The sequence below is a fragment of the Toxotes jaculatrix genome, chromosome 21 (genome assembly GCF_017976425.1).
Source record: "Toxotes jaculatrix isolate fToxJac2 chromosome 21, fToxJac2.pri, whole genome shotgun sequence".
Taxonomy (NCBI): Eukaryota; Metazoa; Chordata; class Actinopteri; family Toxotidae; genus Toxotes; species Toxotes jaculatrix.
The window spans coordinates 436,374-460,000 of record NC_054414.1 but is presented as its reverse complement, the minus strand read 5'-3'; the positions used below and the strand labels follow the sequence as shown (position 1 = coordinate 460,000).

General features: G+C 40.7%; 1 protein-coding gene across 2 annotated transcripts in view; it reads left to right on the top strand.

The window, feature by feature from the left end:
- Positions 1-1,966: 1,966 nt before the first annotated feature.
- Positions 1,967-23,627, top strand: part of rbfox3a (RNA binding fox-1 homolog 3a) — a 55,727-nt gene continuing 34,066 nt past the window's right edge. Inside the window, exons 1-2 of one of the 2 annotated variants that reach the window (XM_041067197.1) lie at positions 1,967-2,215; positions 9,953-10,099. In XM_041067197.1, the coding sequence (XP_040923131.1) occupies positions 2,000-2,215; positions 9,953-10,099 (363 nt within the window). In that variant the 5' untranslated portion in view covers positions 1,967-1,999. The remainder of the gene's footprint in view (positions 2,216-9,952; positions 10,100-23,627) is intronic. The other variant, XM_041067196.1, reaches the window with a different exon arrangement.

Below are 23,627 nucleotides of genomic sequence, written 5' to 3'. Positions count from 1 at the left end.
AAAGTTTCATTATTGATGACTTGACTTGTTTGCTGCTGGAGATGTGTCTTTTCTTCATTTGTATGTGAAGTGAGTAAAGCCTAAATTGAGCAAAAACGCTTCTCCGCCTGGGGGAGTCGACAATGACTCTGCCAGGAACGACGCGGCTACAGTCAGTGAACCATCGGCAAACTGCTTTGTTATGCTCCACACCATCAATCTCCATGCATAAGAATAGCCAACTTCAATACCGCTCTTGATCGGAGAAACCTTTTGGAAACAGCTAAGGTCAGAGCGTCGTACCACCTCAAAAAGTTGCTGTGATTGATTTATAAATTTTTAAGCCATTTTCCATCAAGTTTTGGAGCGTGGCGTTAATATGTCAGATGGATTCATCATCATCGGCTGGAGGAGGAAACAGGGATCTGACAGGCATGTAAAGTAGAAGGAACCTGGACAGGGGTGAAAGAGCATGATACTCACATTTAAAAGGGAAGAGAAAAGAAAAATCCCAGCAACTGAAGCTAGTGAGGAAGAAATGGAAAAAAAAGATGGAGAAGAGAGGGAAATGTCAACTTTTATTAGAAACAGATTTCAAAACAGATCATGTCATCAAAAGAGTATCAATTAATTGATCTTTCTCATCTCTTATAAAGGATGTAATTTGTATTGCTTTCCTTTGGTCTATGTATTTCTCATTCCCTGTGTGAGTGTTTGTGTGTTTTCAGTGTGTGGGTGAGGTCACCATCAAACCAACATCTTTTCTACAAATGAACCAATATTCACACACACAACGCCACATGTACTTTACAGATCTGAGATGAACAAAAAGTGTGAAAGTAATAATATTCATGAATCAATATTATATCTTCCCTGCATATCAGAGGAAGAAAAAAAACATTAGTGCAGCCAGTGATTATAAACAGAATAAATAAAGCCATTAACACATTTTCTAAAAATAAATCTCAAAGACCTGATTGATTTAATGCAGGATTCAACCTGGTTTTACAGGTGTATCAAGCATCTTTTGTCAATGGAGGCCTTTCACGTATTGGGAGGACATCAGAAATGATAGGTCTCATTTATTTGTTTATTAGCATTGAGTAACCTTCATTTTTTTCTGTTTATATTTCGTGAGCTAATTCAAAGAAGAAAAACAGATGCATGAATTAAGTGAATTAAGTAATCTCTTACATCCCCGCTCTTCTTGTTGTCTTGTATAAAGGCTTAGCTTTTTAATTGAATTGTGTTGAATTGTGTTGCGTTCTCTTGTCTTACCATGCGTAAAAGTGGCCAAAAGTGCGCATGTTCCAAAAGGCCTGATTTTGGAAGCAAAGAATCCTGCCATCACAGATAGAAGAGTGACACGATGAATAATACAAATGGGGATAAGAGCACATACTTTCAGACGGTCTCTCTGCGAAAGGCATTCAAAGTGTTGCACACATGAAAAGTGACAGAGGTAGTTGTGTGAAGAAAGTGAAAAGAAAGTTTGAGTGAGAAGTACCAAACTTGACTGTTTACACACCACCTCACACCAGACCAGGTTTATTCAGCCCTCTGATTCCACCATGACAACAGTGTGCCAGTTGTTTTAGGGACACTGAAGCCTCAGTTAAGGCCCATAATGTGTTTTGCCTGCTCGTTTAGATGGAAGAGTTTTCATTCAGAAACCAAGCTTGGGTTAAACTGGTCGTAATTCACATAAAATAGTAGGCAGGCAGTTGCATTGCCTTCCTGACACTGTACTTGCTTTTCTTGGTTGTCCCCAATTAAGTGAGGTTTAAATAGATTTTAAAGTTTCTGAATTTTCATTGGGAAACATCAGCCTCCCTGTCTGTATATCAAAGCCAATATTAGTCTAACAAAGTGCCTTTTGATAGGTTTGACGAGCTCCACCAAGTGAACCAGTCTTTAAGAAACAAACTCTTATTAACCTGTTGTTTTCCCTGTCTGTCCCTGTCCCTCCCTACTTCTGTCCCTGCAGGGTAACCAAGAGGCCCCAGCTCCCCCCGAAGCCATGGCCCAACCCTTCCCACCGGCCCAGTACCCTCCTCCACCACAGAATGGGATCCCCGCTGAATACGCCACGCCCCACACCCACCCACCGGCCGACTACACGGGACCAAGCACGGTGGCCGAGCACGCCCTGACACTGTACACGCCAACGCACACACACAGCGAACAGCCGGGAAATGACAGCAGCACCCCCGCACTCACAGCCAACACAGTAACGGTGAGTCTACAACTTATAAGCAGGTGTGGGTTTTTCCTCTGCCTAATGCTGTTCATGCCACACCCTGAATTTATGCTACGGTGATGCATTTGGAACCAGGATTCACTCATCAGTCCACTGCAAAGATCTTCAGCTGTTTATCATGGACTGGAACAGCAACAAACTTAAACCAAATGGTTTGTTTTAGGTTCCGTTTTGGGTCAATGGCAGGAGGTTGTTGTGATTGGCTGTTCTTCTCACTAGTTAAAGGGTAGAGATGTTGCTGACACAGATGCCTAATTTTTATTGATACAGGTACCTCTACAGTAATGCAACTATAGTTTGCCTTCTAAAGCACTCTGACAGTTATAATCAGCCATGGCTCTTGGTTAGTGTAGAATTTATTGTAGCCCATGTCAGGGCTGTATTTTCATTCCTAATCAGTTAAGAAACACACAAAATGCTTATTGTCCATCAATAATCAAAAACCAAAACTGTCTTCAGTGAATCTGGGTATTTAACAGATTATTGTCAAAGTGGTTATTGGATAAAAAACAGAGCTGTGGGCTAAATTTGACTTTAGAATGCAAAGAGAAGCAGACAATGGACTCTAAAATTAAAACCACCATTTTTATAATTTAACTTATGTATATTTTAGCCACCAGTCCCTGGTGTGCCATTCTCCTTTGAAGCTCTTAAGGTCTGGAGATAGTTAGTTGAGACAGAGAGTTTTCTCACTGCGCTCAGCTCAGCACAATTGCTTTTGTAGTGGTGGGTGGTACGCTGAGAAGAATGCAGGGAACCGAGAGCAAAAACCTCTCTCGCTGACTCCACCACTGTCTTTCTGAAGCTTCTTTGACACCACACTTCACACAGCATGAAACCTAAAACTTAAAAAAAAAGTCAAACATCCCCCCACCCTGTGCTCCCACTGAAAGATTGAAAATCTGAGAAAGGGCATAAAACAAGAAAGTAAATGAGATCCAGATGATATACAGAATGAGATGAGAACAGTTAGATTTTACTTAAAAAGGATTTTAGTATTCTCTTGGACCATAGCATAGATCAGGCAAGCATGCAAATGCATCACATGCATATACGCACATAGCCACACACACACGCACCCAGCAGGGACAGAGTGGTGGCTGCATGTCACTGACAAATGAGCCATATTTCAGCTGCATTTCAGCACAGAACTGCAAACATATACACACACAAACACACACACACACACACACACACATATATATATATATATATATTTATATATACATACACACAGTACACACAAGCAGTGCGAAGAATGTTAACACTATAGTTAACTGCACCACCACTTGTCTCTAGTTGAGGAGCCTTCAAGCTGTCAGCTCCAATAAGATTGGAGCATGCTGGGAAGGTATGGGAGTGTATAGACAGTGATGGCAGAGTTGGGGAGTCCAGCAAGAGAAGACATGGTACAGTCAGCATTACTGGGAGTGTTTTACAGTCACTGTGGAGAGTTTGTCACAGGCTGTAATTGTTACTGTCAAGAGACATAGTTGCTGGAGGATAAAGGAATAAGACGCCATACATTCGTTCACTGTGGCCTAAAAGACACTTACGACATTTGTTGTCCAAAAAATATACTGTCAGAGCAATATATATCAGGTTGATACTGTTTTTTTTTTTTTTACTAAAACAGCGAATATTAGCAATGTCAGTTTTATCTCTAACATCCCAATATCAACGCAGTGGGCAGCAGGTGAGCTGGGACTTTTCCCCAGCAGGCTGCTGCACAAATTGTCCGATTGGCCCAGTGTGAAAAAAAATAAAACATCAGAAAGAGACAGAGAATAAAAGAGCAAGAGGGAGTGAGATTGCTAGCACTGTGTTGTTGGTGATCAGCCCAGGACCCATGGTGGCTCTGTGTGGCCATCATCCCCCTCAAGTTTGTCTCCTACACACCTGACTGGGTTTGGTTCGGTCCAGCTGCTCAGTCCCTCAGCGCAACATTTATGTGTTGGTATCTTTCACATTGTTTAAATGCTGAACCACACAGCAGTGGACTGTTGCCAACTTGCTTTACATGAATAACAAAGTTGTTAAAAAAAAACACAAAGGTGTTGCTGAAAAGCTCAGAGAAAAGAAGCTAAAATGCAGAGCAGCAGAGGAAGTTCAGGACCACAGTTCCCAGTGAGTCCAGTAAAACTCCAAGTTTTACAGAATAAGCAGCAGGTAGAAGACAACAGGAAGCTAGTCTTGAGATTATTTAGCGGGATAATTTTGCACAGCTTCATTTTCTGCTCTGGTTTATAATCTATATATAGATATATAATCTATATTCCACAATCTTCCATAATCAAATGGGGGGACTCTCCTGCCGATGGCCGGGCTGGGTGAAAGGAGGAAAAGGAGGAAGAAAGCAGAAAGTGGAAGAAAAGCCACTGAGATTCAAATATATCTGTTGCTGTATTTACTGATACACTGTCCAGTCTGAATTCATCTAACACACTGCAAACTCAACAGCAGTAAATACCAGATACCATACACATTCATGTCCATGTTTTCTTTTACTTGTTATTGACTTGTTTGTGAGTTGACTCAGTTGTGTGGTCATTTTGGAGACTGTATCTGATTTTTGTGCTAAAAGGTTTTTCTTCACTAATTACAGGATTAATATCATCACAGAATCTGAAACTGAACTGAATAAATAAATTAACTAACAGAATAGAAACAGTAAGCCTAAATATTACATAAACTTATGTGAGAGGGTGTTGAGGATATCTTTTGACCTACGTTCAAAAAATCGTTCAGGCACTGAACAGGCACAGGAGAGGGCACTGTTCACTGCCCTAGCAGTGACTCATGAGTCACAAAACGTGAGTCACATATGTTTTGAGCTTGTCAGATGAATCAAACATTAGTTAAACTTGACTTCTTGACCTCTGTCTTTGTTTAAAGATGGTCTCTGGTGTCAGATGCGAATGTCCTGCTTGATCTTTTTCCAGTTTCTTGTTACTGACCTCTGACTGCTCGCAGCTTTCATGGGTGATGTCATTCTTTGAACACAGGGGTTTCAACCATACAAGGGACAAAAAGTGAGGATATTCCAGCTGCTGCCTCAATTTTATAATTTGAATGATTTGCTTCTTGTGAGTCCTCCAGCTTTATGGATATGTAATACTACATGGGATAGTTTGGCCTGCTTGTGTGCGTGTGTGTTTCTGTGTAAATGCAATAAGAGTAGTAGTAGTAAGAGTAGTAGTAGTAGTAGTGTATAGCTTCCCTTCTTTCCTCTCTCTCTCTCTCTCTCTCTCTCTCTCTCTCTCTCTCTCTCTCTCTCTCTCTCTCTCTCTCTCACACACACACACACACACACATACACACACACACATACTACACAGCTTTGTACTGGTTCCCTGGTGACGGGGGAAGCTCGGCCTGTTTGTGTATGATATTGTTCATGTAATTATTTCCTCTTCTTGCCTGGCTGCTCACACACCATGAATGGTGGAGGCATGGCAACCAGAGAGAGAGCGAGAGAAAGAAAGAGAGGAAGAAGAGATGGATGTTAGCTCTCTGACTGTGGCACAAGAAGGCTTACAGCCTTAAAGCTGTTATCCATTCAGTACCGTGCTAAACGTAATGAAAGACTACTGCCAGCTTCACATGCTAACACACACACACACACACACACACAGACTCCTGTGGAACGAGTATCAAGAGAACCTTAATCTGTAAGGATTTGTGACGCACTGGCTACTTTGAACAGGATTATTTCACAAACTTTACAATATAATGCAACACACAAGACACTAATCAAAGTCGCACAATAAACCCAAAGGAACCATTGATGAAAACATAAGTAAATGTTAACAAAGATTTTACTAAGCACATAAGATCTGAGAAGGAAAAGGAGTTACTTCAGGCAAAGCACTTGGTTTGGATGGACATGAAACTCCCCTACTTGAATCATCAATACAAAACATTAACAACTGTTGAAGAAATTGTCGGGGCTCTTTGATAAAAATCAAAGGTACAAGCCTGTGGACATAAAAGCTAAAGGAGAGAAGTCAGCTAAGACTCCCCAGGTGCATTTGAGAAGGAAAAATCAGCAAGCTTAAAATTCTGTTGTATTTTCCCCACATGGCAGACTGATGCTACAGATAACATGTTCTGTGTTTATGTGGTTTTAAGCTAATTTATTCATTTTATTGTTACATCACCATAGAGTTGATAATGGTGGTAGTGATTATGTGGTAGATGGTGATAATGATTGATAATAATTATTGTTATATATTATATATGTTACTATGGTACATTTATATATAAAACATAATATTATGTATGTGTAACAGATAATGATATGTACACAACAAGTATGTATACACGGTTTTATTGTTATTATTATTTGCCTTGTTACTGGCAGGGGCCATGGAGACAGTGGAGTGGGATCAAGATGACCCAGAACTCACTCCACTGTTGGTGGCCCCAGGCAGACTCACTGCCTGAACCGCCCCCGTGTTCATGATTTTTATTATTAGCAGTAGCAGAAGCAGTAGTATTAGTGTATTAGTATTATTGGTGGCGGCAGTACTTGTAGTGGTAGTAATTCAATTCAATTCAATTTTATTTATAGAGCGCCTTCCGCAATCAAAATTGTCTCAAAGTGCTTTACAGAGACCCAGAGCCTGACCCCAGAGCAAGCACTTAAGGCGACAGTGGCAAGGAAAAACTCCCTTTTTAACAGGAAGAAACCTTCAGCAGAACCTGGCTCATATGGGGGACCCTCCTGCCGATGGCCGGGCTGGGTGAAAAGAGGAAGAGGAGGAAGATAGGACAGCTAGGAATGGAGGAGAGGAGGAGAAGGACATGCAGCATAATACAAACAGGGTTGGCAATGGGCAATGTTAGAGGGGCCAGCATTTAGATTACAGTTAGTGAACAGTTAGTGGATACTGTGTGCTTAGCAGTTATGATAGGAAACAGAGCACAGAAGCAAAAAGCTGTCATGGTTGGTAATTATTTACATTACAGTCTGTAATGTAACGGAGAGAGAGGACACAGAGTTAATGACATGTAATAAAGGCATGTGAGAGTGGGTCTGAGGAGAGAAAGAGAGAAAAGAAGAAGTGCGCAGAGGATCATGGGAAGTCCCCCAGCAGCCTAGGCCTATAGCAGCATAACTAATGGATGGTTCAGTTGCCTGAGCCAGCCCTACTATGGGCTATATCCTTAACTGTGACAGTGTCTATAGAGATAATTGTGACTAACTATAAGTTTAGTCAAAATAACTAAGACTGTAACTACAACTAATTATAAGCTTTGTCAAACAAAAAGGTTTTAAGCTTAATTTTAAAATTAGAGAGGGTGTCTGCTTCTGCACGTTGTAGACCTCTATCACCATCTAGTTTAGTCAACCCTGTCTTCTGCACTTGGCCACAAGTTCTGGCCATGTGGCTGATGGTCATAAGCTTTGCAATGTAGCAAACCACTGGTTGACTGTCTGATTTCCAATAATTTTGTGATATGTTTTTTGGTTTTGAACCTAGATGTGTTTACTGCTGTATGGAACTGTGCAAAATGAATTGTAAATACAAAGATGACCACCAGTGGTGGTTGAGTCTGACTGAGTAAACAGTTCATGAATTTTGAAAGACGTAGTTACTCAGTGCGTCTTGTGTCAAAGCAATGAAAAATTATGTTTAGTCCAACCTGACTGTTGCTGTTGTGCTGTGTGAAAAGTTTTGAAAAGGAGGACTCAGTTTTGAGACGTGCTACCAACAAGACAAAAAAAAAAAAAACTATATATATATATATCCCAAAAGTGCGTGCGTGCGTGTGTGCATGTCTTTCCATTTTTACTCTTCTCCTTTCAATCAGCACTCGGCCTACATGTATCTCTGAACTTTCCCTCCCTCACTTTTTCCGTCCACACTCTCTTTCACTCACTCTGCACAAATGCCGCTACCTTCAGCACTTCTCTCTCATTGATCGGGCAGGTTTAGCTGACATCATCGTTCCATCTCCATCTCTTTCTTTTTCATTCCTTCTCGCTTCATCCCTCCACCCGCATGTTGGTTTGATTCATTATGTACATCAACTGTACATTCTGCTCTCTCCCTCTCTCCTTTTTGCTGCCCACTGCAAACAGCACACCGGCACAGTCTGAGACATTCAGAGACACATAGATCATTACCACTCACAGAAAGGGCCTTTTTTTATGAGGTCAATAAGACACAGAGTCAAGGAGTAGCAGTTAAACAATTATTTTGTTAGATATATTTTTCAAATAAATATTACCCCATAAACTACTAAGGCAAGCCACTCAGTTCACTTTTGGAAGTGGATGTTCCCACTATCCCAGACCAGATGTAGAAACTAAACCTATAAGAAACAAAGCTGCTGAAATAGGGGGAGGTTCACTGAACTCACTGTCATGTTCATGAAGTCCTCTCTGTTAAGGAAACCCCTTCCAGCTGCTTGAGTCCCCACAGTCTCATTGTTTGTGTCAGTACCCAAAGTTCCTGACCGTAAGATGAGGTTGAAATGTGGATCATCTGGTGAATCTAAAGCTTTGCCTTGGGGCTCAGCTCCCAGTTCCCCACAACTGTCAGTAAAGTCTCCACATTACAGCTGACATGGCACCAATCCACCTGTCAATCACACACTCTTTCTCACCCAATCAGAATACTTGCACATATATATTTCTATATATATTTCTATTATTCTACTCTATTCTACTATTCAGAACACAGTCAGAATATAATGAGAAATAAATGTTTTCACATGGCTTCCGGGTAGAAATATCTTAGCTCTGTAGTTACAGATAATTCATACAATCTGTACCTATGGTGTCAGCAGTGTGAAAGCTGTATTAGTAACAGCATAGTTTAACTCTGTTGCAATGCTGTACATTCAGAGCACGGATATTTTATCAGAATCTCCCCAGAGTATGGTAGAAAATATCAACTGGTATTAAATATTATGACTGTGTGATCCAGAGGTGCTACCCCAGTGACAAGGGAGGAACACACTAGGGCAGTTTTATTACCCTCAGAGCCAAAACTTAACCATATCATAACCATAATACGTGATTAAGGTTAGTGTACGGTTATAGTTTGACAAATGACACTTGATTAAGATCGGGGATGAATTGTGGTTTTGTTTCAATGTGAGTAAACATATTGTGCATGAGGTCTTGTTCTGTATTAAACCAAATCACTTACTTTGCTCTTCTCTGTAAAAAAAGGGCAAAGTACTTCCTGCATTGACACTGAACAGCACAATAGTTTACTGAGCTCAAGCCACTACCCTTCACTTTGCTCCTCTGTGCTTCACTCCTCTCCAGGCCCTGTTATAATGTTGGCATTTCTTAGGTTGTTACATGTTTTTCTCAGACAGTTTTCTTAATCTCCCAGGTCACATATCAATGCCATGGGCGCAGTGAGAGGGGAGGTATAAAAAAGACCATTTAAACCTACACAAGAAGATACAGCGAGGAATGTGAACAGCTCTCTTTGATGCCCCCCTCCCTTTGTTTTTCAATCTTTTCCACCTTCTGAAAATTTGTCTGTGTTGTTCGGTCAGTCCTTCTCTTGTGTTCTTCTACAGATCTGTTCGTTTTTTCATGGCACTCCAGCTCTGTGTAGCTTTCAGCGTGATACAACCTCACCTCCCATTTGTGTCTTTTTTAGTCCTCTCAATATATATACATTCTTTTATTTTTATTTTGCACAGTAGGAGCTGATCTTTGACACGCTGTGTGTTTCCCTACAGCAGGCAGAGGAGGCTGTACAGACAGAGGGTTCCCAGCAGCTCCACCTGCAGCCCAGTGATTCGTCTGGGAAGCAGCAGCCTAAGAGGTTACACGTCTCCAACATCCCTTTCCGTTTCCGAGATCCTGACCTGCGGCAAATGTTCGGGGTGAGATGACAACTGGACCACACACACACGCACACACACATGCAATTAAAGCATATAAAACCATCTCAGTCTCTTAACACTTAACACTAACAGTCTAGTCTGTCTAATCACCTACGGCTCTCTTTTCGTGAGCCAGGTGGCACAGCCAGAGAGAATACACCATGATACATTATAGGAGGGTGTGTTTATTTTCAGAGGAAACTCTTCATGTCTCAAATGCACTGAATTTCAAAATATAAAGTACAACAGCCCAAATACGCTGGCGAGAGGAGATGATCTTTTCATTTGAATTCACTTTGAAGGTCTTCATCATGTTCTCCTTCCATAATAATGCACCATCATACAGTGTACAGTGAAAGTAGAACTAGAAATGCAGTCTAGTTTTTTCAGGGTGTATTTTATTTTATTTTTTTTTATTTTGGAAATGAGGTTTAATATTTTGTCTAAGTTTGCCTGTTTTGCATTGAAAAATTATTCCTGACAATCTGGTAAATCTGGTAGTTTCCTGCTTCTTCTTCATATTGAGGTGAATAATGTTGCTGTCAACCACAAAGAAACTGGGGTTTTTAAAATAACAAAATAACACATTTTGGGAACACCACTATAAATTCTTACCAGAACAGTCTCTATCATCACCTGTACTGTAATTAAAAATGTAGAGCTTCAGGTATTACTTCGGCTAGACTTCACACTGTTGCCCCAGATAGAGACAGTGAGGGAGGGGGAAGGAACAGACCGTCCTGAAGGAGTTATTAGTGGAAAGAGAAGTTTAAATTGATGTTGGATTTTTCATTAAACTATGTGAACGCCTGTTGATTTACAGTAAAAACTGTAGAACTATCAATCAAAATAGGTTTGATGTGCTCATAAGCACAATCACAGGTTTGTGTGGTTATTTTGCAACAGTCTTGTGCTTGTGCCACAAAATTAAAGCAGCAGACCTGCTGTATGGAGTTGTGGATTGAAGGTGCCTAACATCGCTCCTGTTAGAGACAGATGCCTGCTGCCTTCAAGTGGCTGTAAAGAGACTCACCAGAGTAAGGGAAAGGCTGTCAGTACAGACCACCTAGTAACTAATAAGAACCACTTTTTAATCTTTATTCTGTCTGACTTTCTGTATGAAGTGTGATTTTTTTTTTTTTTTTTTTATAAGGATGCTAATTCACAGAATAAAGTGCCGAACTGAACAAAAGTGCGCTGAGCAGCTGACCTGCTCTGAGCAGGCAGGCGGTTGACATTCTTGGCACTAAGATTGCTGTGCACTGCTGGTTTCACATTGCCACGCCTTCTGCCGCTCGCCTCTTCCCACTGTGGCGAACAGCGAGTCACCAAACCATCGCGGTCAAAGGAAATAACCTCTGTGCGCTGCAGGAAAATTCCAGTTCACTCTATACCTTTGTGTTTTGTGCTGTGCTTCACTTCAAAACACAGAGCCACTCGTGTGTTTTATTGTGTTACCTCCTATGTCCACTGGATGCAGTTGTGTCACATGTAAGTGTCCACTCAACAAATTAAATACATCAGTGAATATTAATTGTTGCTAATAAATATACAGCAGGCATCTGTGTATATTCACAACTGGACTTAAGACACTTAAGAGACACAAGCTGGTCCTGCAGAAATAGACAGTGGACCGAAAAGAGCCCCTGGCAACAATGACAGCGCATTGTCTTTAGAAGATGTAATGAATCTGGAATGCAACTCAGAGACTGATGAACACTTGGGGTGAAATTATCTGGCCCCCTGAGGCCCTCCCATTAAAACTGGCCTTCCCGCTTGCATCTCCTTATCCTGAAATAAGCCAACTCATGTGGAACTGTTTTATTATTGGTGATTTCAAAGCATCTATTTCACAGTCAGTGTTTGTAGTGTAAGCTTTGAACTTATCACTTCCCACAAGCAAACTCCTCACAAAGGAGTGACTGTGTTAATTTTTACCCCCACCACCACCCAGGGGCATTGGGGTGTATTAGAGGTGAGGCTTGTGAAATGCTATTAGGTAAAACAGCAGCATTTTCAGTAGTGTTAGAAGCAGAGTTTGTGGCAGTGTTTGTATGCATCAACAGCAGTGGCAGAACAATGGTGAGCAGCATTCATCACTTTAAACAGAACACTTTAATAAGCTGTTAATAATTCACACCTTTACCTCCTTGTGCCCTCTAACCCAAATCCTTAATGACTTTGGAGAATTGGAGTAATAGATAACAATGTTCCACTTCTTTTTACGTGTACTAAAGAAACATTACATGTACAACTGTAATGCAGGAAATGAATAATGCAGTAATTCCTTGATCAGCAGAACATTTGAACATAGGAACCCTTGGATTTTAAAACATCTGTCTCCAAATTGAACTGTTGTAATTCAGCCTGAGCTAGTTGTTATCTTTGAAAACCTTGGAATCCTGACCAGTATGTGGAGTAAAATTCTGGTTTAGAGTAACAAGAAGACATTCATTTGAATTGTGTACCCACATGTAGATCTAGCAGGTGAACAACTGGCACAACTCTGTTTGTTAAAACAGAAAACACACTACAGCCAGTCAGTGCAGTTCAGAATGTCAGAGTCTGCAAAGAAATATTAACAACAATTAAACAAATGGCTTTTGTTTTATGAAGTCAGTTGTCATTATGATGTTGCAGCTCATAGTTAAACAGCAGATAATGTCACAGTTGTACAACCATATATTTCCCTCCCTGTCTGTTCTTTTCTCATATCAGATGAAAACTTTGAATGCCATTAACCATACGTAGATGCTGCAGTGAGGGGATCCAGTGTGTATTAGTGTGGCCTGTAAAGGCCAGTACACCAAAGATGAAACTGTGTTAGACTATCGCTGGGAAAAGTTGCAGTGGTGTTAAACTGACCCGTCTCAGCCTGACTCAAATCAACAATGGCTGGTTTTTGAACAGAAGACGCGTCATCTGTTTTAACAGCCAATCAGCTCGTAGCAAAGTCAGCTGGTCAGCTCTGTTATGAATGGTCAGCTGGTCCAAATGGCACAGTTTTGGACAGAGGAAAGAGAGAGGATTAACTCCTAAGTATGTTTTGATAAACACCCATGTCTGTATGACACGAGTATGAACATTTACTCAAACCAGATAAATAAATAGACGCTGAGCACCCGTGGACCGCTCCAAATTCTCAGCCCTCTCATATTTATAGAGTTGTTGCTATGGAACCGATACACAGACTTGTGTAGTTGCAGCAGGTTTCAGAACATTGCAGACCAGCACGATGCAAGTGTCTGAACAGTCCCTCAACAGTTATACAGAGAGGAGTGTTATAGTTGGTCCACACCGGTCCACGGAGACCAGTGTCTGTGGGATGCAGTGGCTCTGTTATGCCATGGGGGGGCATTTTTCTGGCATGGTTTGGGTCCATTTGTCCCTTTAGAGTGAGGAGCCACTGAAACATTTCTATCCTGCTGGGAATCCCTTAGGTGCGGATAAGTGGCTAGGGAATTAATTGTGTGTGTGTGTGTGTGTGTGTGTGTGTGTGTGTGTGTGTGTGTGTGTGTGTGTGTGTGTGTGTGTGTGTGTGTGTGTGTGTGTGTGTGTGCGTGTGAACCCGAGCTGCTCAAGTGTTTACTGATCATGAACTACCTACATACACACTCAAACACACAGACACATTACTGGGTGTAGATCTACTAACACAAATCCAGTACTAACATTTAATATAATGGAGGGTTGGAGATTTACTCCCCTCTGACACCACCACCCACGTCCCCTTTCCTCTTATCGAGTGGAGCATCTGCTCCTGCAGGCGCTCTTTTCCAGGAGGAGGAGTGCTGGGCCCGTTTGCCTTCCTAAGTCTCAGAGCTCTTGATGTGGGGAGAAGAGTAGGAGATGGAAAGGCCAGTGGAGACACAATTAATGGGATTTCTCAGGGTCAAGGTTAAAAGGGAGTTTATCCTCATTAGGTGTATATAGGGTGACAGCTCCAGTTATGGGTGGGAAGTATGTGTGCATGTGTGTGTGTTTGGATTTGTGTATGCGTTCAAGTGTTATTCTTCAAAAGGAGAGGGACTCTAAACTTTCTCCCAACAGTCTCCAGCCGCTCCGAGGCCCCGAGCACTGCACTACAATTAACCAGTGACACCATCAGGTAAAAGCCAAGCAGATAGTGTGAGAAAGAAAGAAAGAAAGAAAGAAGCAACAGGACAGGAAGCAGAAGAGAATTGGAAGAGACAGACAATCTGGTAGCTCTCACTACAATCAGCAATGCTCAGAGGTCATCCAGCCCTGTTAAGAACAGGATCACAGAGATACAAATTACTGGGCCTCAGGAGAACCGGAGCCAGGAAACTTTTCTCTATCAAAACAAGTGTACTTTTCTTCTTCAAGTAAGCTTGAAGAAGAAAAGAAAAACAAAAACAGAATACAAAAGATTTACAACAAAGAATACAAATAACAAAATTCAAGTTTAGGTAATTCCGATTTATGACAACTTTGGCTTATTATTTTACCATCATTCCTATTGGTGGTAGCAACATTCCTGCTAAAATTTTGGTCAATTTTGATCATGTTTGTCTGTTTTACAAATATTTCTTGTAAATCTACTACATCCTGAAGATCAGTGATCTGCTCCTGAAAACACAGAATGAGAAACTATCAAATGAAACCAAGTTGTGGTTTTAAATATGTTTATATTTGCAACAAATTTTATCTGAATCAGCTGATAGAGACACCACCTTTTTTTTTTTTTTGGGAAACTCTTCAGCCTATCTACCACATGAGTTGGCTTATCTAAATATAAGGAGCATATAATGCTGACTTCTCCAGTGACTTCCCAAACTGTGGTTTTGGTCAAGAGATCGAGATGTGGTTTGTTCCACATAGTGAATCTTTGGTTTTCAAATTTTGATAATCATTTGGATATTTGATGATGAGTTGTTGCTAGAAAAAAAATGCTGCTATGAAAATGTTTAAAACAAGCATTGGTTTTAAACCCTAACCTCTAACCCTAACTGTAATGTCTGATATAACAAGTTTGGTGTCCAGCTAGCTGTAGTGACGACAGGTGTTGTCCGCCATCTTTACAGACCCTGGGTGAAATAGAAGACACATAGCAATAAGCAGGTGCAAACGGTGCACCAATGAACAAGCTCCTTTCTTACCATGTTCTCATGTGCCATGTTCTGAGCAACTGATACAGCCCACTTTTTGGTCATTTCAACAGAAGCAGTTTAGCAGTTTTGATCCATTGTGTTTGGAAGCTGTCTGCTAGCAAAGGATGTAAAGGACTGTCAGGGCTCACACACATACACATACACACACACACAGGCACATGCAGTATACACTCACACACACCTCCCCTCTTTTCTCCCTGTTAATGGTCCAGCTTTAAGGATTAATAGTTGTGGGCAGGGCAGTAGCATTGCAGTTGAGATTCCATCTGGGCTCTGCATTTCTCCACAATGGGGCTCCAGTGGCATTCCCCTCCATTCACTTAAAATGGGACTTGTGAGCAACTGGCTCAATCTCCCAATACGGTTCTGCTAGACTACCACCACAATGCAAACAAAGGCAATAGCTGGGGCATTACAGCAAATGGAATTCTGTGTCATTTCAGCAAAAGCTGTAATAGAAAAGCAATATGAGAGCATTAAACAAAGCCATATAAAGAAGTTCAATCAAAGGTGATGCAGCCACAAGCTGGAGGTCTGTCCCCGTGAATTACACAATAATACACAGTAATACTCCCTCAAACACCTCTGGAAATCTTGCTCAGGACACAGAATTAAAGCCAGATTGTTGGGTAAGGCTGCAGCAACAGAGACACACAAGGCTCAAAAAGTACAGCCTAGGAAAGGAATAAAACTGGGTTCATTACCCAAGCTTATTTGAGTTTAATTCATAATTAGAAAAACACATTTGGAAGGAAATTACTAGGCCGGGGAAGAGGGTTTTAATGGTAGAATGATAATTGGCATTCACAGCACCACTTCACTGATTCAATTCTCTCATTTGCAAGATGTGGCTGAAATCTGTAATCTAGTTCTGCACCTCAAATAATTCCCTGGGACTGAAAACTCACACTGCTCATTTACCTACACATCCAGGGTTATTTGGATTTTTACAGCCCTCAAACAGTAGGGAAGCAATCCCAGTCTGACCACATGTCAGCGTTTGTGGGGTTTGTTTTGGCCTTTCAAACATTTCTGGTAATAATTTCTGATGCATGGAACCAAAATGTCTGCCTGTGGATCCAAACCAAAATGTCTGCCAGTGCCGGGCTGCACTCACAGAAGGACCCTGATCATTTAGCCCCACATGGAGTGAAGCTTCATAAGCTGATGTGCAGGACCACTGCCGTCCCCTGAGCCTCAGCTGTGTTTAATTAATAAGCAGGCACTTAGTGAGCCTGCTGCAACAGGGTCCTCATGGTCACATTCCCAGTGGTAGGGGTCCAGATGAGTGAGTCATTAGACGCTCAGCACACACACACACACACACACAAACAGTCACGGGTCTGCAGCAGTGTGTGTGTGCATGCGTGTGTGTTTGAGGTGAGCACCAGGGGTTGGGTTTTGCGTTAATGGAGTTTTAATGACACCTACTCCTGCCTAATCACCTCTTCTGGAGGCTTCCAGCATTCCAGGTAGCCCAGTGTTCCCAGCAAGGGAATTCTTTTTAATGTCCCCTGTTCATGGCTACACTCTCATTTGCCTCCCCAATTATTCCATAAGGCTCCACTCTAACCAGCTCTGCCTCAGAGGAGGCAAGGTGTAATTATAATCTAAAAACCTGCTAATTTACACCAACATATCAGCGCAGCGCTGGAGCCATTTTACACTGAGTGAGTAGTTAGAAAACCTGAGCTGTGCCATTGTTGTGTCCCCCAGTGGTGCCAGCATGATTAAGACAATTAGAGTGTTTGGAATAGAGAGGGGCAGTGATAGAAGTTATTGTTCTGTTTACCGTTAAGTCAAAGCACTGCAGGTGAGAACGGTAAATTTTTGGGTGATGTCATCAGTTTTGAGATGTTATCATTTTGGTGCCATAGCCACAACAAGTTAATCAAATATACAAACGATGGTCAAAATTTGGTGGTGCTTTCTAGCGCGGTGAAAAGCAACTAAGAACATGTACCGAACTCAAATCATTTTCTTTACAAGTCTGAGGTACTTGAATTGAATATTTTCATTTTATGCTACTTCATACTTCAGTGGAAATACTGCACTTTTTATGCTCCACTTCAGTTTTTCGTAGCTGTTCTTAATTGTTACTTTGCTGATTAAGACGTTCAAAACTATAATGAGTATATAAAATACAATATTATCCATTGTTGGGGGTGAAAGCACCCATCAGTGTTCACAGCAGCCAGCTACACTATTACAATGCTGCATTAATGTTTATGCATCAGTGATAATAATCCACTAGTATGATATATGAACACTGACAAGGCTCCATTCGAAATGCATAGTACTTGCTTACTTTAAGCTCCTAAAGTCTTTAGTTTAAAATTTGAAGTATTTCTCTATAATATAGAGAAATGCCTCAAATTAAGTATTATAGTAACCCAGTACTCATATAGGTCTGTTCCATCCAGTTTTGTTGTTTTTTGTTTTTTGTGGGTTTTTTTCTGGTGAATTCCCTTTTAAAGTTAGCAGCTAATTAAACATAAAATCAAACATGTTATACTTGGTTCTACAGTCATCATGTACAGCTTCACACAGATGACATACAGGTCACAGTCTGATTGCTACGGCTGATCTAGGACCTGAACCCAAATGCACGACTCGAAGATAAAGTACAAAATAAACAGTATTTATTAACAAAGTTACAACTGAAAATCACTCCAAGAAGTAATGGGAAAAGGTAAGAACAAAAAATCACTCATACGAGGACAAAGGCACAATGGCTGAACAAAGTAACAAAGAAAAACCTTCAAAGAGTACAACTGCTCTGACTAGAAAAAGTAACAACTGCATACAAGACCTGACTTTGGTGAGGGAAAGGTGACAAGGACAAAACGCTGGTTCTTTGACATTAAGACAAGACGAACTGGCACAGGACAAGGGGAGACGCAGACTATATATAGACACCAGGTAAGGGGAAACAGGTGGAAACAATTAGGGCGGGGAAAACAATCTCACTGGCTGGACACAAGAGGAAGGGCAAGCAACCCGAAACGAGAGGAGAAAACATTTCAAAATAAAAGCAAAACCCACAAGACAACATGGACACAAGACAAAACAAAACATGGCATTATTTCCTGACTATGGCACTGATATTGCAGGCTTATTAGAGCCGGGTTTAAACTAGCCGGCTTTCCCAGACGGTGTGTAAAAAAGCAGCCTTCATCTGTTAGAGAACCGTGCGTGATGCCTCTGTGAACTCACAGAGGCTGATACACACTTCTGTCTTCCCCAGCGCTAATTGGACTAATGGAAACAACTGCCATCAGATACCAAACGCGGGAATAGAGATAGATGAAGGAAAAGAGAAAAAGTAGAAAAAGCAGCAGTGATTGGTGGAAACATACAACGGGACCTCTGTGGTGATACGATGCATGAAATTTCAAACCGGCGCAGGGGAACGTACTGTAACAGCACCTGTGTGTGTGATAAGACCTTTAAATGTGATTCCATTAAAAGAGAAATAATTTTCATATAATCTGAAGTAAACACACAAAGAGTCTCATAACAGAACAATACAGGCATAAACTGCAGGAGTACATGATAATAAGAATTAAAGTATTAATAATTATATATTATAAATATTAATATTAATATTAATAATAACATCTGCTGTAGTTTTCAGTCACTTCCCCTTCTCAACTATCTTCCACAATCCATGATGTTGCATCGTTGCATCACATATGTGTGTGAGTGCACACATACAGCACTCGCTCATGCTCGAACGACAGGCACGAAGAGAGGGCCAGTAAAGAGTCAGACAGGGGCCGGTAAAAACTTTATGGATTTTTTTCATGGTCCACCAGCCCAAATTATTTTGTATGAAACTGCCAATCAGATTTATTTGCTTAGTTATCGAAGGTTGCTGGAACGTTGTTCTGACTCTCTTTAACCTCTGCATATTTCGACATTTGAACTTCAGAGAGTTTGTTTCTTTTAAAGAGTAACTTAACAGCAGATGAGAAGTAGTGTTTACCTGCCCTCTCTGCTTGAAAGCTGAGTCTCTTTCACCTCTGGCTGCAGCATCACCCGGTGGGTTTGGTTGGGTGTGGTCACAAGTGTGCTGTGCTGCACCTTTAAGGTTAGGTGTACTAGTTTAGGTCTACATCGCTTAACAAGCTAAGTTAAACCACAGGAGCTCATCAAAAACAAGCTTTTTCATTTAGTGTTAAGTCATTCTTTAAGAATAACACCACGTTTACACATGAGCCACCTCTGTGCTGTGTGTGTGTGTCTATACAGGAGGGGCTCAGGCACAGTACTGAATTGTAGCTCACCAGCATTTTGGAAGAGTTCAAAGCATAGTCACCGTAGTTTTGTGTGTAAAATGCAGGAAAATAGATTTGAAGTGTAAAAATTCATTTTGTATTTATAGGCACATAAAGCGAGTAAACAGTGAGCCATTACACGACCTGTGTGGACAGCTGGATTGATTTAGGAGCATGTCTGTTATGTCACACGTGTGAGACAACAGGTGATTGAAATGATTTCTGTATACAGATGGTGTAAGGCTGGTCACTGCTAACAGAAATACTCAGTAGTACATTTAATTTGCCAATGAAAATAGGTTCCAACAATCACCATTTCCTCCTATTTGGCTTTTTTTGTTGTTGTTGTTGTTCTTTTAATTAAGCTGCATATATGTGAACTGTTTTTGCAGATTTGCATCTTCAGTAGGAACCAGCCACACACAGGAACAGGGAATTCAGAAGGTATTAGGAGGTTTTTGTCTTGTTTGTCTTTGGTTCAACTGTAAATGATCAATATGAACCTAAATAAATAAAATATTAAACTGAAAATTCTGTAACTTTAACTGAGAAAACTTTCCCCTGGTTTTTATAGATGATGACCTTCGTGTGCTCATGACACAGAGAACAGAAACCAGAGAACACACTTAACACTGCTGTATCACCTCCTTGTTTCTTGTTCACCAGCTCACGGACATTGATCAAGACTATTGAATTTGTGCTAACCAGGGCTGTATTTGGATAGTGAGAATACACGCGCGCGTGTGTGTGTGTGTGTGCGTGTGTGTGTTGGCCTGCCTTACGGCTGGCATGGCTGACAGGGTAATTAGTTCTAATGAAATAACGCAGCCATTGTGGACAACAATTAAAGCTAGCTTTCATCCCACTCATTAGCCTTAGTGGAGGAGCACTTTCACTTGCCCCAGTTCTTAATGATCTGATCTGAAGGACACACCGGGTGATAAAACAAACTCTTATACACACATAAACGAAATCCCTTTTTCCATTGCTTTGACACAAAATAAAACGCGTTGAGTGTAAAATCTTGCAAAACTCCTTTGTATTTCCATTTTGCACGATCACACACTATTATTTAATTTAATTTAATTTCAAAGAAACATAACAGAAAAAATATGTGGTGGGTGAGTGCAGATTAATTTGTAATTGAATGGGTGGATGGATGATGTGGCTGTTTCACACTCGCTCTCAGTCACAGACTGATTTACAGCACATCCCAGGATGCTGTCACTTTTCCTTTTTGCCTTTGTCTCCATTCCGCAGCCACAGAGAGGAATTCTTTTCCTCATGGAGATGGAGAGCTTTTTTTTTATTATTATTCCCCAACCTTAAGTACAGGTTTATTATTGTAGCCATGACAACAAAGGTCCTGTAACCTTAAGGCATTTTCACCCAAACCACGGGTACACCTGTCGTTTTTACACTCCTATGTTTGATGTAGTTGATGCTGAGATGTGTAGGAAGTGTTTAGCAATTGTAAAATAAACTGTAATATACTTTTTTTTTTTCTTAACAAATCCTTCAGAGGAAATTATTTAAATGCATGGAAAGATTAGTGAATGGGCCAAAGGGATCATGGGGGCCCCTGCCAGAGCCTCAGTTTGAAGGGACTGTTAACTGATTGTTGGAAGGTCAACCAGACAACTACAAAGAAACGCAAAATAGTCACAAGAAGTTGCAAACCGACTACAAAGGGACTCAAGTCAACTAGAGAGAGACTAAAGAGATTCAAAATAACCACAAAGAGATGCAAGACTTGCAGGCGGTCTTGCATCAAAGTGAAGCAAAACCACTATAAAGAGATGGAAAAAGACAGCAAAGAGACACAAAACAACTACAAAGAAATACAAAACGACCACAAAAGGAGACAAAATGACCACAAAAAACAACTACAAAGACACAGAAACTGACAAATGTCTGCTGTTATTTTGCGTCTCTTTGAGATGACATTTACCCTCCTTCTTTTCTCTCCTCCTTTTATCCTCGACCAAACCCTGTCCTCCTTTTTGTGATTCACCAGTCTCTTGTGATCACACACACAAAGTACACACAAGGTACAAACATATACAAAGTACGTGAAAAACACACACATTCTAAAATGCAGCCTTCCAATGGAGGACGGAGGAGCAAAAAGAAAACAGGTAGTTGGGCCAAATGACTTGTTCAGCAGGCTGTGGATTGGTTTCTCATTCAGGCCAGGAACCCAGACAGAGACAGACAAAGAGAGAGCACTGGAGAGTGAGACAGGCACAGAAAGAGAGCTCTGATTCATGCCGTTAACACACACACAAAGCAACACAACACAGCAAACAAACAAACCGTTAAAGCTTGTATTCATTCAGAAAATCTGCTCTTTCTTTGAAGAATTCAGTTTTCTCAGTCTGGGCATTTTGTCTTTTATTGTAATGAAACCAACAACAGTCTTTCTTAAGTTTTCCCTCTTTTTCAAGGCACTTCTTTTCTGATCAGTGTGTTCATGTATTCAGCTAAAACACATAAATAGATTGAGTGCTGTTCTGCAACATAAGTGCATAACATGTATGTATGTATATGCAAATCTTGTATATGATCTGATGTGTGTGGACTTCCTTCATCTTCAGGGCTGATCCTGGGGCTGTGACCTTGCCTTTGCTTTGCTGCCTGCTCCATGTTTATTTATTTATTGAAATAAACTACTTGATTGAAGGTCTAGTTATGGGGAGCACAAGGCTGAGCATTACCATACTGTCTGGCAAGGTTAGTTCACATAGCCATGAGTTCATCCCAGCTGCTCCTACAGCACAGGCTCAGGCTGAGCTTCTGTTGATTCAGGTTTTTGAGGTTTTTGAAGCTTAAATAAAATTTACACTAATATTAATGAATTTGGAAATTAAATATACACAAAAATGAATCCAGTGTTTTTATTGTCAGTGAAAACGCAGAACTGAGAATTGTCATCTTTCCTAGAAACAGAAAGGAGAGAAACAAATCTGGATTGTAAATGAGGGATTTTTATTCAGAAATAAAACAGCTCAACTTTGTTAAGTCAAAAACAAAAGAGAGAGAAAAATGTTCTTTTTCTGTTTTGTAACACAAACTAAAAAAAATATAAATGTAATAATACAGAAATGTAAAGGACCAAAATCTAACACAAGGTAATGGAATTACTTTAGCCTCAGTCTGACTGAAAGAGCAGCATCTGAGAGTGATGCTGGAAATCTTGTTTAAAACAGAGGTGTTCTCTGTGAACATAAACTGTTCAAACCACTGTGTATGTGTGCGTGTCCATGTGGTGTCTGCATCTTTTCCTAATTGCCTCAGTACTTGAGTTATTCAAGCCTGGATTGCCTTCATCTTGTAGTCTGACCTCAGACTGTTTAGGAAGTGTGTATTTCATCAGGAATAATCTGACTCTTATATGCAAACAAGCGTTTGAAAACTAAAAGGTTCTGAAAGCCAGTGTAATTCAATTCTTGCATTATTTATATTCTTAGAGGTAGTGGTGTAAGTATTAGAGGAGGATGAAGACATCAGTATATATATACACTGACGAGAAAAAGCGATTGAACCCTTTGGAATGATCAGCATTTCTGCAAAACTTAGTCTTAAAGCTTGTCCAACTTGGAGTTGTGAAAAGTCCAGTGAGGTCCAAAATGAGGTCCAATCATTGAAACAAGACTGAAGATGTGGCTTACAGCTGCTTTGGAAGCAACGCTGCAAGTTCAGTGGGGTAAAAAAGAACCTCAGAATAACAGATAAAGGAGTAATACGCAAATCACAATGCATGGATGCATGGAGCTTGGGGTCCATGATTTTTTTCCTATGTGAATTTTTGGATTTGCTGAGCTTTGCTGTTTTGTTCCTGCCTGCCTGGACTCTAAGTTTCTCCATGCATCAGCCTGTAAGCCAGTTTTTGTCATTAAAATATATTCACTGAATCTGCCTGCTAGAGTGTTTACATTTGGGTCCTTTAATACAAAGCCAGTTAATCCACATACTTTCTGTTGTACCATGTTTGCTGTTCTATAGTGGCCTAACTTCACAGTTTAAAAGGTCTGTTCTCATGCTCAAACATTAGCGCATTGATTCACGTAAATGAGAGTTGTGGAAGCTATCACGTCAATAATTAAGAGTGGCAAC